This window comes from Chenopodium album, chromosome 1 (genome assembly GCF_948465745.1).
Source record: "Chenopodium album chromosome 1, dcCheAlbu1.1, whole genome shotgun sequence".
NCBI classification, from domain to species: domain Eukaryota; kingdom Viridiplantae; phylum Streptophyta; class Magnoliopsida; order Caryophyllales; family Amaranthaceae; genus Chenopodium; species Chenopodium album.
The window spans coordinates 46,444,897-46,463,982 of record NC_137834.1 but is presented as its reverse complement, the minus strand read 5'-3'; the positions used below and the strand labels follow the sequence as shown (position 1 = coordinate 46,463,982).

Here is a 19,086-nt window from a genome sequence, read left to right as displayed (position 1 = left end):
ATTCGATCAAATCAAATCCATAGTCCAAATAAATATGTTATAATCGGTAGAAATTTGGCCTAAAACCTCAATAATATATGACAATCAGCCAATGACACCAATCTAGCCCTTGTTTCGCACCACAAAGCTGTTAACATAATGTAATGGTATAGGTAGGAAAGATTTTACATTACTACTTCCACAGTTAAAAGAGCATCAAACAAGCATTGAAAAATAAATTAATGCAAGATACAGGCTTTCAAAAGTGCCTGAGGACAGGACATCTGATATACTAATGTTTGTTTCAATGAACTCGATCTAATATTTCTGTACTAATCTAATATCCAAAATTAACAATGCTTAATATGACTCAGATTTACTATCCGTTGTACTTCTACAAAAAAAAAATAGCATAACTTCCCAAAGTATAAACAAAAAAACCGCTCTAAACCTTTGTCAGAAGCAACATGGATTTGTGCAGCTAGAGGTACCTTTTTGTAATTTGATCCTCTAGTTCTTGGAATTCATAGGCATCATCAGCAGTGTATTCCCCTGAATCAATGAAGAAATACAATTTCAGATTCAAAACACAGTGCAAGTGCTACTTCCAGAACGAAAGTATATAATTAAGTTGCATTATCCATTAATATGTCCCATGTCCAAATTAATACTTCCTCCGTTTCTTTTTAGTTAACACATTTCTTTAATCACGTTTGCCAATGCACAAATTAAATCATTAATATCTTTAATGACCAATAAGCAAAAATTATAAAAAGTTGATATTTTGAAAATATACATTGTGATGAATCTAACAAGATCTCACTTGACTATATTTTTCCTTACATATAAATCACAAAACATGGTCAAAGGGAGGTGTGTGAATAGTGCTAAAGTCACAACGTGTCAACTTATAAAAAACGGAGGTAGTAATATATAAGGAAAAAAAATTGAGACTTTACCAATTGAGTCTCTCCGCAGGGCAGTTAAATGAGCACAGCTGCAACACCATAAAAAAATGTGTGAAAAATTAAACGACAAATGTCATCAAAGAAAATCAGATGTGCAGAAACCGCCATTGGGAGGCAAAGGAGAAATAAGAGAAGGCTGCAGTTAACAGGCACATAAACAAAGATTGAGAGTCTTGATACTAGTAAATCAACCATAATATTGCTATTTGTCTCTGATACGTAGTAATTAAGGAGTAATTAAACTATCCAAGTTTTTTATCTCTAGTTTTATCAATTTAATACTCAATCAATCAAAGCCTTAATCCCATAACGGGGGTCGGCTACATAAACCAAATTTAATTATTCCATGTGGTCATCCAAAAATAACTTCCTCCTCCATCACTTACGATCCAATACCTCATCCTCATGCAAGTCTATATATTTCATATCCTTCCTAACTCCTTCCAACCTAGTCAATTTAATCCTCAATCTATTTCTAACATTTAATAAGTGTTTTTGCTCTTAATTATCTGGCCAATAAAACACCCTTTTTCCAGATCTTTTAATCCCTAGCTGCAACTGATCCTAAACTCTCTCTCTACAGCTCTTCTAGCTCCCCCGGCACCTCCAGTCAATCACCTGCCATAGCTGGGATTAATTCAATTAGATAGTAAATGGATATCACTAAATGTTCTGGATCAACTATCTTGTAAGATTTTGCATCTCCTTTTTGCATATCTATATTCTCACTTCTATTATTTGTTTCCAATTATAATCAGCCTAGTAACGCAGCTACGTTATTGAATAGTGTTATACCCAGGCTAAACAAACACACATAAATATTACAGATTATTGTAGGAGGTAATAATTAACTCATTGTTACAAAATAAAATATAGCACACACACTCTACCTTCAATAGACCTAACCTCGCCACACACACACAGTGAGTTAATGGCTCCATTCCTTTTGAGTGGTTACACTTTTTACATTCGTTCATTCCTTTTGTTGGTTACACTTTCTATATTCATTCATTTCCTTTTGTTGATTACACTTTTTTTTCTCTGTATTGGAAAAAGTTTCCTTAACACAAAGCCACTTACAACAATGTGTCTCTATCTCCTACTTTTTCTTACACGATCATGTACCCCATTTCTTATACTCTCTCCTACTCTCCTTGGTCTACAGCTACAGTTAGTGTAGCACCAAAAAAAAACAGAGGAAGTGCTAGGATGTTGATCTGTTTACAAATTAAGATGAAAAATTATGTCAAATTAAAAAGAATTGCACAATAATTAAAATTCCATTACAGTATATACATACATTACCTGTCTTTTTGCAATCAAGGGGTAAATAAATATATAAAAGAGTGTAGCCTAGGAAGAAGATATGTTAAAGCATCATGATAAATAGCAAAGTAACAAGCCATTCTAATAGAAGGGAGCTTTACAAGATTACAACAAAAATAAATTACCTTCCAAGAGCCTTCCCCAAGTCTGCGCAGAGGGATCGAACGTATGTGCCTTTTGAACAGGTAACTCGAAATATCAAATTCTGCCTGCAAACATATTGATAATGTAAATATGTGGATAGACTCCTTGCTAGCATCTTTTAGCCAACCCTAGATGTGGTCAGATTAATACTACCCCTGTTTTCAAAAGTTCGGAACACTTTGACTTTTGTTACCAGTTACAAATCCACTTACCAATCACCATTCGGATTTATATGCAAGGAATAAGGAAATTATACATAAATGTAGGGTCTTGTTAGATACTTAGATTTGTCTCGGAACTCTGGCTATTTATTATTTTACAAAAACATAATTAGAGATATTATTGGTCAAACTTTCACAATGGCAGTTGTGAATATGTAATGTGTAAAGAACTTTTAGAAATAAAGGTGGTAACTGGTAATAGATTGTCAAAGTTATGTAGATCCCAAAACAAAAAACAATGGCAAGGGCACATGGTACTAGATTTTGGATATCACATGCATAATATCTTGCTGTAACTAACATTTTTTTCACCTAAATTAGTGGTATTGATCATGCTATGAATCTTATGATTGGCATGTGTCCTAGTAATATTTTACAAATTATTCAAACTATAGGATTGTAATTAATGGTAAACAGAAGTAGATTGGAGATGGGCCCTCAATTTAGGACAAAAATTTAAGGCAAGATTAATGATGGCAACCTAAAGCAATAATAAGAGATTCATACAGATCACACTTAAGGTCACTCTTGCCCTTGTGCAAACATACAGAAAAGAACACCAGTATGCCAAAGATTGGTAGAGTTGTGCGAGTCAAGTTAAAGCTCCTCCGACCATTTCTCTCCGTAAATTTTGCTTTCTCAATAATTTTATTAATCTAACTTCTATTCACATTTAACTTAACTCGGGAGGAATTTTTGAAGTATAATTTTATTTAAGGACCTTGTGGCTAAAATTGTAGTTTCAAGGTTGAGCTCATCTCTAGGGTTTTCAACTTTGCTTAAACTTTTGATAATTTCTTTAGCCGACATTTTGATATATTAAATGGTTTAAATGGGTAAAAGACAAACATATACAGATCTTTTAGTTGTTGTATTACTTAACATGCCCAAGACATTCATTGCGTACTAAATATACTTCACCAATATTGATAATGTACTAAATATAATTCACCCACCAAATTCTATTTCCAATACCATAAAAACTCATGCAAGTATTGAAACCCCCGCTCATATACAGCCAAATACTAAATGAAACTAAGCATATTAAGGTGCAACAAGTAAAATTCTTAAAAATTAGATGACAGACACGTAATCAGATGGGAAAAAATAAGACACATGGAAAAATGGAGGTGCTGAGATACATATGCAAAACAATAGCCATAAAGTGCACCTCCAGAATGCAAAAAGATAGTCAAACTATTAACAAAGAAATAGGCAAGTATCAGAATTCTTGCCTTCCTATAGCTGAGTTCTAACTGACCTGTCTTCTAGGCTGCGCTCAATGTCAAACTGAAATATTGAAACTCGTCGAGGGGAAAGTTCAATGCTTTCTCCTCTCCTGGCTTTCTCATACATTTTTTCACCACCAATCTATATATTGGAATACATCAAACAATATCAGCGTTAAAAATTCACCAGCAACAATTACAATACAATGTTCCTAAACAATGTTGTAAAATCTTAAAGGAGGCATACATTTGCATTTCATACTTCATATACAACAAACTACAAACATTTCAAGAAATAAACTCAATCAAAACTCAAATTAAAGGACAGAAAAAATGTTAGATATCTCTATAGGATCCAGTGAAAATTATACTTAATGTGAGAAGGTGAGAAAGATCTAGATACAATAAGTATATACTTGCACATTGATTATAAACAGTAGGTACAATGAGTGTAGACCATCGATACAATTAATATACTTATATACGCAATAATTACGTGTATAGACAAGCAATTCATTAGAATGATTGCACTAACAGCAACATGTGCGCAGTATATCAAGAGTTCTTAGTATAATAGTATGGTTAGACCATCCATAGATTAAGTAGATAAGTCAAGGGGTCGTTTGGTAGGGGGCTTAAGGAAAGAGCAAGGGAATGAACGCTTTTGATTCCCCTGTTGTTTGTGGGATCACTCTTTCCATTCTCTTTACCTTCTTGTTTCCCCCACTTTCCCTTAACATGATTCTCTCCACCCCACCCCACCCCTCCCCCCAACCCACCAAGTGGTTCATCCAAGGGATTAATTTGTTTACAATCACCTACCTTCATCACTACTCAACCACCAATATTACCCAATCATCCATGCCGACCACCTGCACCCAACCCAAACCATCCTACCACCAACAGACCCACTCCTCACCTCAACCAATGCCCGAAAAAACTCTCCCTCCACCCGAAAATCTCCAGCCACCCATTAAAAACCTTGCACTCACTGAAAACCTTCATCTCGTCCACAGAAACCCTCCTTGCAACCGGAAAACCATCCCCCCAACCACGCAGAACCCTCCGGCCTCTGCCCAACCCCGATCACCCCGTCTTAACCATTCCCCACCACGCAAAACACCCACACGAAACGCAAAACCTGAGAAAGAAAGAATGAAGGAGAAATGAAAAGGGAAAGGGCTAATTATGGTAGTCTTCTTGTTGGTCATCGCCACCTCGCTAGAGAGGGCAGGAAGATGTTGGTCGTTGTTATTGTTATTGTTGGCCTAAAAAGAGTAAGATTATTGTGGTTGAATATCTTAGTTGTGATGAATATTGTGCAATGGTGGATTGGTGATGGTTGTTTCTGTTCCCTGTCACCTCGTATCTGTACAAACATCTAAGAAGTAAGATTTTTCTTTCCTTTCTCCTTGTATCCCCCCCCCCCACCCCCCTAACACACACACACACACACACACACACACACACACACACACAATACAAACTAGAGGTAAAGGTTGAAGCTTTGATTTATATTAACAAATGGCTTACAACTAGTAGCTTGAGGTTACCTCTTACCAGTCTCTAAAATAGTGAGTTTAGGTCACAAGTCTCTTTAAACTATACTATAAATCTGCCTATCTTCTTTCTATTTCCCCCACCAGTTTATATTACAAAGTCTCATCCCTAGGTTGATTCTAGTCTTCACTGATTTGTCTCACATGCACAGGTGATGATTGATTTGGCTGCTCCTGCTGTTCTCGGTTGCCATTGGTTTTGTCTTCTTCTGGTATAAGTGAAAATCACGGGTGGCCTATCTTGATCCATCACAATTTTAAAAAGATACAGAAAAGAATGAAGCCTAAACACTCCTAACTGCAGTAGACCAATTCAACTTATGTAGGACACAAAATGGGGCAATTTGGTAAACAGTTATCTCCAAGTCTAACCATTTTAACAATGCTCATTGACTCCTAGCTCATCTGACCCAACCACATGTTTTGCAAATTCACATTCCCGACACATACAACAACCTTTCCCTATGGTAAGCCCCATGACTGACTATCTGCACTTTTCTACCAAATTCCAGACAATTTCCACCAGGAGAGCTTTAGATTACCTACTAAGCACTGCTACTGCTTGTAATTGCATCACATTACAGCCATTTATCAACGGCGTTACAGCTCAAATTACATTTTGTCAAGTTTTGGCGGGAAAATCGGTTACTAGAGTTTGTTAGCCGGTTTTGTCCTTATCCTGGTCGTTAGAAAATAAGATTCTTTTTGCTTTTCTGTATTTAGATTGATTAGCTGGCTATATAACTGAATGAATGTATTAATTTCATTAAGCAATTAATACACTGAATCTAATCTTCTCTCTTTCTCTCTCTTCTCTTTCTCTCTCTATTCTGTTACTTCTTCTCCTTCCTCTCTATCTTTCTATTTTCTGAAACTTTCTGCTGATTTCTGAGCTAAGAAATCAGATAAGGTTTCCGACCTTATCACAATGTCACTAAATATCCAGTTATAGAGACCTGACACCCAGTCAAAGTATCCAGAAATAAGGCAGAGATGGTGAGGGAATAAAAACGATCAAGCATTGGGGGTAGTACTCTTGCCTGTAGTCAGGATGCACAGCAAGATTTACAAATACAATTTTTTACATTTAATTTATCCCTAAGACTAATAGCTCTAGTCCCTAGAGGCCTAGAATAAGACAGACACGAAACATTAGACTGATGACCAGACCAATTGACCAAAAACTAAAAGGAATCACTCTTTGCTATCAGTTTATTCCATATGCATGAACAACTATACACAGTATTTTCATTTCTTCTTTTGTTATCACTCTCCCAAAACCCAACCCTCCTGTTGCCTTCAGACAACACACCAAATTCCATTTCACAAGGTAATCTTATCACACCTCTCTATCCCCCAACTAAAAGTATTCCCTCATCAACTTATAGAAGTCGGCGTAATAGCTGACACCAATACTGTTGGTCTAGTTCAGTGGTTTTTACAGCCTCACCGGAACCACTAGAGAGAAAAGTCGCGTGAAAGAAAACTTGTCTGCATGCCGTAGATATGTCCAAGAGACATTTTCTTGTTGGAGGAGAGGGGGGTGAAATTTCAATGTTATGATGGGGGACGGCAATAGAGTTGTCTTGCCGTTCTTTAGATATCCTCAAAGAACAATGGCGTCATATCCATCAAAGTAATCTGTGCCCATTTTTGGCAAGATGTTCCAGTTACGTATTTTTGGCGTATCCAGCTTATACCCATCCCCGGTAGGCCAGTACTTTCTATGTTTTCCAACCTCCACTTTCGGAGACCTTCACCTTTAGCAGAAATTTGTAAAAAAGAATGCACAAAGTCTAATACTTTAGGATGCTCTTTTGACGATTCAACTGAATATTTTAGCTAAATGAAGGGTTCTTAGAGAATAGAAATATAGAACTATGTCAACAATTGTTTTTAATGTTTGTAGCTTCATCATGCACTCTTGATATCTTAGCTGCAATTTCTAGGTAAATTTAAAGATATAGAATAGCTAGACTTACTTTGATTGCAGAAAACATAGGAGGAACTTGCCAAATTTCACCGGTAAAGGATGCAACAGCCTTTCTTATGTCATCATCCTTGATATGTTCCCATGGTTCCCGTTGAATTACCTGGGAAAAAAACATGTTACATTCTAATGGGATAGCAGCTACAAAATTTAGATGAAAATAAATATCTACAATGCGCATATAAATTTTTTTTCCATCATGCAATAGATCGCAATGCACAAATATAATAGATACTATCAAAAAAAAAATCAGGTACTCTTCTAATGATACAAATTGCAAATGAAACTAACCAGCTATTTAAACAAAAAGCTTGAGAAGTACACTTTTCTGTCTTATGCAATATGAAGGACTATCACAGTCCTAAGACACAATTGAAGCTACAAACTCATGACTCATATACATTTCATCTATAAAAACACAAAAGGCCACAAGTCATTTTTACTTTTTACTCCTATTCTTCTTGGAAAAAATATGAAAAGGAGTAATGAAGATCATTAATGATCATTCGATTTACATTCTTTCTCCTATTTATCTCTTTTCCCTAAATTTATTTTTGACCTAGCCCTTACCTCTCTCATTTTTTATCATCTTTCTCCATTCCTTCTAGATTACACCTCATGCGTTGCACGGACTATAAGAGTGGTTTGATAAATTATTAATTAGTGATAGCAACAATAAGGACTCAAGCAGTCATCTTACTAGTTTGGAATGACCAAAGTGACATTGCATACATCTAGCATTATCAAGACACGTCATTGGGTGCAATTTATACTGAATCACAGTGGTAATGGTAATTTTGAAATTTTCTCTCAATTAGTTAAATTGATTATAGCCTTATACATCCTTTGTTATCCTTAGTTATAATCATTTCCATTTCCATTCGTTTTTCAAGTTCTACTCATTCTCATATATTCCTTTTTATCACAACCTTTTATTCATTTTTTATCATACACAACCCTACATTGAGGCCCAATTATATTTAATAAAACCCTACTCTCTATCTTTCTAAAGCAAAAGTACCCACATGCATGGTCCCTCTTTTCCATTTTCTTGGGTTTGAGGAACTCAATAAAGTGGAGGGAGTATTGATAAGGCTGCAACTATTTGGGCATCAAATCTTGCATAAGGTGATTCACACAAGTGAAGGTTGTTGATGTTGTAGTAACCGCACGGAATTTACAAGTATCCGTCCCTTTTTCTATAAAGAATTGCCTCTGTACACTACGGGGGGAATAAAAAGAAAAAAAAGGAATGAATTTCTCAAAAATAATGCCTAACAAGCATATCGAGGTGAGTAGTAGTATAGATAGGTGATGAGCGTCATTTATGGCGCTCAAAATAAGAAGTTATAGGTCCTTTTTCCATATTTTCTTTTATCATTTTCCTCTAATTTTCTTAGTTTTCTTTGGTATTCCATTTTAATAACTCATTTTGGTTTTCAATTAGTTTTTATGATTTTATCATACTTTCAGTTCTTAATTCATAGTTTTAGTATAGTTTTATTTTATTTTGTTTTCCCCCTTAGTTTTATTTGTGTTTTGTTGGTGAACATTCAAAGTTCCAAGTTGCCACACTCTCGTGATTACGCTTGCGCTCTCATTAATTTTGGTGATGAACAAGCAAAATATGAGCATTTGGGCTGCCTTGCTCGTGGGCATCACGTGAGGATGACGATCGAGAGCAGACGAGCCCACCATACCTTCTCACGCACAACCTCACCTGCTCACCACTCACTTAACTCAGCTCCCCTAATTCACCACCACCAACAACAAGCTATTAACCCACAACCGCAACAAACAACCACCCACCGAGACAAATCGCCGCAGCTCCCTAATCTACATATTTGTGGTAAGAAGGTGTTGCTTCCTAAAGTGAATTTGAAACCAAGAGTGAGTTTTTGCTACAACCACGTGAGGTTTCATTTTTCTAGCCTTCTACCTATCTTGTGTGAGTGGCATGGATCCTTGACTACTGCATTCTCTTATCTAGAACTTGACTATAATCTCCTAAAATCGCGACCGAACCATTTCAGAAGGATAAAGGCATCTTTTTGGGATGGTTATTTTTACTTTCTACGTTTAGTTTTATCATTTTTGGTTTTTGGTTTACATTTGCCACCTTTGCTAACCTTTTGAGCCTTATCCACTCTTTTCTAGCCATATCTAGCTCTATAACCATTTGTTTCATTTTCTTTTCCATTTTTGGTTTTTGTGAGGCATATGGTCTATGGTTTGTTGGTGTTTATGGAGGATTATGTATGGATGTTTGCTTCTTTTAGAGAGCAAGTTTATATTATACATAGTTTGTGAATAAAGGCAAATGCAAGTTAAAAAAGTCGTCTACAATTAAAAAAGGCGAGGACAAAGCACTAAAGCATGAATTAAAAAAGAAAAAAAAAAAAGAGCAAGAGCAAAAGCAAATGCATTAAATAAAAAATTAAAAAAAAAAAAAAAGAGAAGAAAAAAAGAAAAATGAAAAGCATAAAAATATTTTGTTGCAATCATTATCTCCATAATTTAGAGAATTAAGGATAATGCTCCATTTAAGCTTGGGTGAAGCTTGTCTACGCTTTTTGTATATATGTTTGTGATTTTGCTTTGAATAAGCTTGGGGCTGTTAGGTGTTTTTATTTGGTGATGACTTGACTATGATGTTGAGGATTAGTTACCCTTTGCTTTACAAATCAGGTATACCACCAAATTTCAAATTTTAGCCTACCTTTACCCTCTTTGCTCATACATTACAACCCTTTCTATGACCTTTTGACCTTTGTTGTAGAGTCACAAGTAGGTGGAGGGAGATGTGAGTCAAGCCTATGGAGTAAGTTTAAATAATCAAGACGCCGAGTAGCCCTAAATCTCTTCTTTTCTGGTTCCTTCCATGAATCATTAAGATACTCACTAGAGGTGGATTTGAAACTAGTAAGAAGAACGAGGTAAGATTGTTTGGAATGAAGGTGAATTGTGCCTTATTAGTTCTATATGCCTAGCGTATTTTATGTTTTAATCAACCTTGGATATCTTAGAACGTGCAACCCTTTTGCTTGTTTAGAAATCTTTATATCTGTTTGTGTTTGTCTATTTGCGAAGGTCCATTTCAAAAGCATTTGTGTTCTTTTTATTTTTTATTTTATTTTCCTTTTATGCTTTGCCTCGTTTTACTTTGAGAGTTACGGGTTAAGCTCTTTGGAAACCGTTACGAGACCTCACTCGTCCTCATTGGCGACTTTTTGGTTTAAGGGCTTGTTGTAACTAAAAACAACCGTGATTCCTACGTTAGTGAGTTAGTGTATATTCCCAACCCTCTTTCTTTCTTCTCTTTAATTGAATAAGCTATAATGTGAGTGTCATTTGCTTTCTTTTTCCTTTTTCTCGCTTTTAGTTTGCTCAAGGACGAGCAAAAGTCTAGTTTGGGGGAATTTTATGAGTGTTATTAATGGCACTCATTTGGTAGCATTTCAAGACGTTTTCTTTCTTTTTATAGTTTTTTCTCTTTAAACAATGCTTTAGTTTCGTTTGTTTATGTTTTGGTTTCGTCATTTCCTTTATTATGTGATTTCTTATGATTTAAGGGTATTTTCGACTTATCTACTTTACTCGCTTTATTTTCTTTTATTGTAGGACTTGTTCGAGGCTCGGGATTTACTTTGGAAGGTTCTCCAAGTCTTTTGAATGCCCTGGACAAGATCTCATATCATTTGGTTGGCTAGAGTTCAAGATAAGAAGCAAGCCCCCACTCTTGGCATTAGCGCTCTCGTGCATCACCCTCATCATATGTATTGGTCATGAACACACAAAAATGAATGAGAAGCGTTAGTGAGGAGTATGCTTGTGAGCGCAAGCACCAAAGCAAGAAGCCGAGTATGCAAGCTGCTAGGCCATCACTATGGTGCGTGAGGGCAGCAGGGGCCATGAGGGGCACAAATCCATGTGTGTGTGGGGGCAGGACTATGCGTGCGTGCACACCACATGGTGGATGAGCCTCATGGCTAGCTTCCTATATATACTTCTTTTCTTCCTATTTTTGGGAATGATGTTTTTACTAGTACAATTTGTAGTTTTCCAAATTAGTAAAGAGAGAAAGAAAAGAGAGAAACACTTGTATTTTCAATTTACTTCAATAAAGCTTGGATTTCCCCTTAATCAATGATAATTAGTGAGATTTCTTTCCTTTAATTCTTCTCCTTCGGTTTGATCTTTAGTTTTTGATGTTTGATAATTGTTTGCTTGGTTTAAATTCTTGATTAGTTGCTTAATCATTTGAATTTCTCTTAAATCTTGATTTTCTCTTTGACTGGTTGAAAATGATGATGATCATGATTAGTTTGGTTTTGTTTCTTGAATTAATGATGATTAGTGAGTAGATTTCTTAGAAAGGGTGTAGGGAAGCATGTTAGATGGGTAGTTTGATGTTGATTTAGGGATTTTGATCCATAGATTGTTGTAATTAAATTGATTGATGAATTTATGCATGCGTTTAGCATAAGTGGATTGACGAACCTTGAATTTTAAACTTGATTGCATTGATAATCATGATGACATGACCAATTGATTTGAGATTATTAATTTTCATCTTGTTTGATTTGTGATTCTACAAATTTGTCATCTATAGAAGAAACCTAGCTTGGCAATTAGTCTAGATAACCTTTTGAACACTTTGAATGCATTTATCATTAGTCCTTGCAACACTATTTGGCTCAATGTACCCCAATTTAGCACCTCTATCATGAAAACATGTGGAACCTAATCCTTAGCATCTTTGTTGTTGATTTGACTCCTTTTATTTGATTGCTTTAGTTGATTTGCTTGACTACACATTCATACACACTTTCGAAATAGCTTAACACATAGACTATAGTAATTGACCCTCCATTCCTCGTAGATCGACTTGGACTTGCCCCTATACTAAGAGTAGGTTTGGTTATAAATTTTGTTGACTTGGGAAGACCAGCCTAACAACCCTAGTTTCACCCCATGTCAATAGGTTAGGTAAGTCCAAAACTGGTGAATAAAGCCACAAATCAACAACCCTAATTGTTAGTGGCACTCATTTTGGGGGTAGGAAGTAATAGTGATACTCAGCTTGTTTTTCTTTTTTCCTTTTTATTTTTCCTTTTGTGGTTTTAGTTGAATAAAGAAAGACTATAACTAATTAACTAATAGTGTGACTAAAAGAATTGTATTTCAAGAAATACAGTCGATACCAAGGAGCATTGGACAGACCGGTGAATCTGCATCCCAAGTGGAAGTTGCCTCCCCTAGACGGAAAACTCCACTGTAGCCCTTAATCATACCCTGATACCTGCAGCAATAGTATTAAATTCAGGAATCTGATGTCTATGATAGGATGTAGCTCAGATGACCAAAAAAGGATAGTAGAAAAGTCATTGTTATGCTTGAAAACTAACTTGTCAGCCAATTTAGTAGCTTTCCCAACACAAACAATCAACAGGCCAGTAGCCATAGGGTCTAGTGTTCCGGCATGTCCTACCTGTATCACAATAATTATTTGAGAATAATACATTGCAAAGGAAAGAAGCAATCAAAGTAGCATAAAATATAGAAAACAAGCAGCATACCTTTTTGACTTTAGTCAGACGACGCAGCTTGCCACAGACTGTGAATGAGGTCCAACCTGTACAGTACAGGAGTCAATTTAGTTTACAGATTCAAAGCCCATATGATCATCAATTTTGTTGGTTAATCAGCAAGCCAGCATTTATTTGGCCACATCACTACATTTTACAGATTAAACTTACCACAGGCATGATATTGGGCCATGACAGCCACAAAATCCACAATGCCAGAATAATTTGTTCTGCGGCAAACCCATGCATTTCAAACCCAGCCTGAGTTATAACTAATTATAATCTCAAGGTCATGATTGTGTAAGCATATACATAGGCTAATATTAACTACCACTATTTCAAAAGGTTCTCAATTTCTCACAGATCGTGTAACAACTTTTTGTGGCATCTTATCACAAAGTCAATAGACAACAGTGTGAATGACTAGAATTTGTTTTTAAATAAGAAGTAATGCATAGTGCAGTAGTTATAGTACTTCAGTAAAAGCCACATAAATAAGCATATCCCAGCAGAATACTATTGCCATAGAAGCATGGTTAATATAAAAAAAACCTTACTGACCCATAATTAAAAAGAATCATTGAATATTTCATAATGACTAAACAACTTCGCACTACTAAGGGTCAGTTGGTAAGAGCCTTCCTCCCGATTCCAGGGATCATGAGATCGATTTTCATACTCTGGCAATTTCTTGGGGGCTTTCATCCAGTGTACAAAAGCATCGAGGGTACAGTACTTTTTGCTCTAGGCAAGACATATTCAAAGAGGCGCACCAATAGCGCATGAGGCGCACTTCAGTACATATTTTTTAGTTGTTTATATTGTAAGCATCACTTCAAGAAGGCAACCGAAGCGTGCCCAAGGCACACCTAGGCAGCACGCCTTGAGCTATTTTATACATTGATTTCATCCACAAACGCAAAGTTAATGACTAGCTGATATTGCTCATCCTCATTTAGCTATTGCATTAATATTCTTGTTGCTAGTCATACATATAAAACAAACCTTGTTTTTGTTTGAAGATTAAATCTAAACTTCGCTTCATTTAAGAATGATCTGAATCAGAAAATTTACCCTAATAGGAAAACGAGCTTCGCTCTTCTAGGAACTAGGCATTCTCATGGTTCACAAGAAGAAAGCTTGACTCATCCTTTGTCGTGTTTAGAAAGAGATGATGAAGATGATAAGGATGATGATGACGATGATGAGTTTTCACCCTACCTTTCAATCATTACAAATTTCATAGAGCTGGGTAAGGCAATAATAATAGTTGTCTTTGGAAAGAAGCAGCTTATTGGATACTTAGCAAAAGCAGTTATTCTCTAACTTTCTTGGTAGTGACACTTGAATGACCCCTAAAAAGACCTTGCGTCAATCAACAAGATTTAAGTTTGAAAATTGAATTAAGCTCAACCACTCCGCAAGTATCTTATAATATTATAATTCATAGAAACACAACTGCCAATCCTTCGACCATTTCAATATCCAGCATCAACCAAACATATGACTGTCCTTCATAAGAACAATAATGTACTTTTATGTAATTGTCTTTCCCCTTGAAATGTTGAGACTCTTGGGAGTTCCTTCCATCTCCTCTCGGATCTCTTATATTGCTATCCTTACCTTCTAAACTCATGAGAGCCTTCCACATCCATCCCCTAGCCAGCTCATCAACCCACCCGTGCCTTGCAAACAGTTCAACCACTCATTCATTCTACGAACAACAGACAAGTTTGGGACAGGGCAGCCCATGCCCTTTTCCCATATATTGATTTTTTGCCTGCTTTCCTTGCTTATTATGTTCATCAATAGGAGGTTAAAACAGCTATGGCTGTAAACAAAAATGTCCCTATTCAAAAGATTTTATACAATTCCCTTCATAGCTCACATTAAATACACAAACTTCTTGTCTCTTAAAATGGAGATGTGCAATTTTTAACACATGGAATTTCTCCCCTCTTCAGTCCTCAAAGTTGACATTAGATTTTTCCACTGCCACCAAATTATGCATCAATGGTCTCCCCACATGGTTCAGAAAGCAGCTTTATATTCATTGGGGCACTTTATTTCCATCTATTTTCAAAGCTAGTTAGTTCAACAAGTGAGTTGTTACACTAACTAAATTACTTCTATGACAAACAGTCCTTTTGTTCAGTAGACCAAAACCCTCAATGGGAGGACTTTCACTTCACATCCTGAATTGACAATTCGCTTACCAGGAATGAACCACTTAAAGAAAGCAAGTATTCAATGCCTATTACCTTAGCCACAGATTTCATGAATGAGCTCCACTCTACTAAGAGTATATCTCTTCTCTTGAATTTTAATTATCTGAACTAATAAACCCTCAACTCCCCTTACATGAACTTATCAACTGATTGCCTGTGAAGTTTCATTCTGAGCTTATCTGATGAGTTAATTATAGTTTTGAATTGAACTCCTGGTAATATTTGAACAAAATGGAAAACTAGATTTTAAGAAAATAAAATTGAAAGAAAACTAGATTTCAAAAGTTGATAAGAGCTTTATTTGACACCTGGATCATTTAAAGATCCTAAAATACAGCCCCTACAGCAAGAAGCTTTAGAAAAGCACTTTCTTTTGTTAAAAAGCCAAAATACATGTGTGGTGCAATCAAAGAGACTAAGCTTATTATAGAAAGCTACATTAGGATTCAAGAAGCCCAATAATTTGTGAACCACTATTGATTGGGCTCTAAGCAATGCAAGTGTAACAGGCTAACAGCTGCTCACTGCATAATCTTTCACGTGGCCTGTCCAATCTGCCTTCTGTGCTCAAATGCAATCCATGCAGCGGTTGCATATAATAGCTATTTCTGCTAATGCAAACAAATTATTCTCACATATTTTTACTTTCATTACATTCCAAGTAAACAGAATTTAACAAACATTGTTGTCAAAATTTGGATTTGAGTTGTATAATTGTATATACTTCGTATATACATATTCAATGACATAAAACGGTGTAAGTTAAAATGAAAACAAAACAACTTTTGTCTTCCAGTAGCTCAAAAGGTGCAAGATGTTCTAGGCTACATGGATCGGTTAATCATGTTGCATCAGGTTTTTAACCCATTTCCATCTATTTCAAGATCAAATCATCAATGTACTATGATCAACTAGCCAAGCAAATCAACACGAAAGCAGCATACACAAGACAAAGATAATCAATCACAATTTCCAATTTAGTATGCAGAGAAATTGATACTATAAATACTAAACCAATTCTGAGTTAATATACATTAGCAAGACTATTGAACAAAATTTATAACTCGAAACGATAAATAAGAACAAACTCTCACCTTTAGGCTTGTTCACTAAAACGACAGTTCCAGCAGGACTATCCCATTTATGAGGTAATCCAGAAGTTCTAGAAGCCAAAAAAGGCTGATCAACACCACAAACTTCATCATTCTTATTAGGGACTTTCTTCAAACACTTAAAAAACTCCTCTACCTTCTTCTCAAATACATCCTTAACCCCACCCCCACTAACCTTCCCACCATCACTTCCTTCCTCAAAGAAAACCAACCCTTTATCCTCCTCACCCTTCCCCACACTATCAACCCTCTTCTTCTTCGCCCGCCCTTTTGAATCACTCGAAATTGATTGCCCGGGTTCTAAAAATGCCTTATCTAAACACTGATCAGGAAAATACTTCTTCTCCAATTGATACATCATCTTATAATGCTTATCCTTTTCCCAAGGAAAAGCCAAAGCATCATAGAAATACAACTCTTCTTCTCTCTTATGCAATGTTCTTGGCTCAACAACTTCAGGCCTCAATTCAACGAATTCGCCCTTTTCCCTAATCTTCCTCCTCTCATCATCAGAATCATCGCCAAACATTCTTTTTTCCCTTTTCTTGTAAAATTTCCTCTTAGACTTATCCAACCCCTCCAACCTATTGACACTATTAGCTTTACTGAATCTTACATTATCATTCTGGGTAAGTTTCATGTCAACCCAATCCTCGAAACTGGAAGATGGGTCGGGCTCTGGCGAATCAGAATCGGATAAATTTGTGGGTTTTGAGTGAGGAGGAGAAGGGAGTTTGGTGGGGGAAACTCGGGGAGAAGGGTGGGAAATAATCATGTCGTATTGTAGAGGGAAAGGGGTTGAAGGAGAAGAGAAGGGTCGAGTTTGAGGGAGGAAACATTTTGTGGGTTGAAAATATGGGATGAGAAGACGCTTTGAAGAGTGGAGGAGGAGGAGAGAGAAAGGGGAAATTTGAAGTGACTTACAGACGGCCGCCATTGTTGTTCTGGTTGTGGTATTACAGTTAAGCGTTAGAGCATTGGTGCTAAGGATAACTAAGCAGATTTTTTTTTTTTTTTTTTTTTTTTTTTTTTTTTTTTTTTTCTTTCTTTTTACACAAACTAAGCAGATTACTTAGGGCATGTTCTCATCAACTGAACTCAGCTGAAGTGAACTGAAATGAAATGAAATGAATATTTTATAAGAGAAGAAAATTAGGAGCTGAACTGAACTGAGCTGAACTGAACTGAACTGAACTGAATTTCAACGTATGAGAACAGACCCTTACGCCCCGTTCTTTTTGAGCTTTTGGGCAGAATAGAGCAGATTTCAGCAGAGCAGATTGAAACAGAGCAGTGCCCGGATTATTTATTGAATTTTACTTTCTCCGTTTTAAATACTTGCTCCATTTCTCCATGTGCATATTTTTAGGAGAAATTAGAGAAAGTAATAATATATGAAGATAGTGGGGTTGGTAGAAAAATAAAAAATTGTACTCCCTCCGTTTCAATTTGTTAGTCCATATACTATTTTGGGCGTTTCAAAAATATCTACTCATATTGAATGTATTCTACTTTTAACTTAGTTTTTATTTCCTATTTTATACCTATTAAATTATGATTGGTTAAATTAATGATTGTGCATTGATGACATGAGTCTAAGGGCCTGTTCTCATTGACTGAACTCAGCTGAATTGAACTGAACTGAACTGAATTGAGCTAAACTGAACTGAACTGAGCTGAGCTGAGCTGAACTAAACTGAACTAAACTGAACTAAAATGAATATTTTATAAAAGAAGGAAATTAGGAGCTGAGTTGAACTGAACTGAACTGTACTGAGCTGAACTGAACTGAACTGAATTTTAACGTAAGAGAACAGGCCCTAAGTAAAGAAATTATTCCCTTGAATTATGCAATTATACTTGACGGTTTCCTAAAAAAAACAAAAAAGTTTAAATAAGGCAAAACTATTTATGAATTGTTTTTTATTTTAATGTTAGATTCCAAATATTCTTCTTTTCTTATTTTATGTGATAGATTCCATATGGGACTATCATATTGAAACAGAGGGAGTAAAAAAAATCAAAAGTAGTAGAGAGAATGGAAGGAGAGGGAATATGGAATTAATATTGTTGGGTATACTTGGTGAGAGAAGTTAATTAAATATTGTAAAAGATTTTCAAATAATGAAATGGAGCAAGTATTTAAAAACGGCCGAAAAAGAAAAGTAGAACAAGTATTTAAAAAAAAAAGAGGGAGTAAGATAAATTTGTAATCTATATGTCAACACAAAGTTATGTATGTGGCTGGCCACATGATGTGGCCAACATACATAACGGGCCCAAGTCGTTTAGGCCCTAACTATTATCGACCTCTTTCTAAAATATAACGGACCCATTACATTTTTCGTTATTTTAGAATTTCAACTGTTTTGTTTGAAATGCTTTTTTTATTTTTTCCAAACCGCCATTAACACAGACTTGTCATTTCAATTAAACCGCCATTATTACTCACATCTATTTTCTATCTCCTCCTACAATTTTCTCTCTCCTTCTGCAATTTTTTCTTTTTTGTTTTCTCTCTAAATTCTCTCTTTGTTATCTCTGTAAATTTTCTCTTTGTTTTCTTTAAATTTTCTTCATTTTCTGAATTATTCAAAATGGTTAAATTGAATATCATTCAACCTAAGGGAAAGAAAGGATCGTCTTCTTGTAAAATTGTTGATGAATCAGGTAATTTTTTAACCCTAATTTTATCTTTTGAAGAATTTTGACATTATTGTCGTTTTTGCGATTGTTGATTAT

At 35.6% G+C, this 19,086-nt stretch overlaps 1 protein-coding gene across 1 annotated transcript; it reads right to left on the bottom strand.

Moving 5' to 3' along the window:
* Window positions 1-144: 144 nt before the first annotated feature.
* On the bottom strand, window positions 145-17,351 carry LOC145555754 (uncharacterized). The gene is made up of 9 exons (XM_081617484.1): window positions 16,327-17,351; window positions 12,996-13,051; window positions 12,825-12,907; window positions 12,640-12,718; window positions 7,409-7,519; window positions 3,900-4,009; window positions 2,399-2,482; window positions 939-976; window positions 145-531 (listed from the first exon to the last, which is right to left on the bottom strand). Exons 1-9 carry the CDS (start codon window positions 17,279-17,281, stop codon window positions 461-463), a joined length of 1,587 nt encoding a protein of 528 aa, XP_081473610.1. The 5' UTR covers window positions 17,282-17,351; the 3' UTR covers window positions 145-460.
* Between the last annotated feature and the right edge of the window lie 1,735 nt (window positions 17,352-19,086).

Coding starts and splice junctions, on each gene's coding strand:
- LOC145555754 (XM_081617484.1), bottom strand. CDS start 17,281: ATGGCGGCCGTCTGTAAGTCACTTCAAATTTCCCCTTTCTCTCTCCTC. Junction 12,908..12,995: donor GTCTGACTAAAGTCAAAAAG/GTATGCTGCTTG, acceptor ATTGTGATACAG/GTAGGACATGCCGGAACACT. Junction 4,010..7,408: donor CTATGTTTTCTGCAATCAAA/GTAAGTCTAGCT, acceptor TCCAATATATAG/ATTGGTGGTGAAAAAATGTA.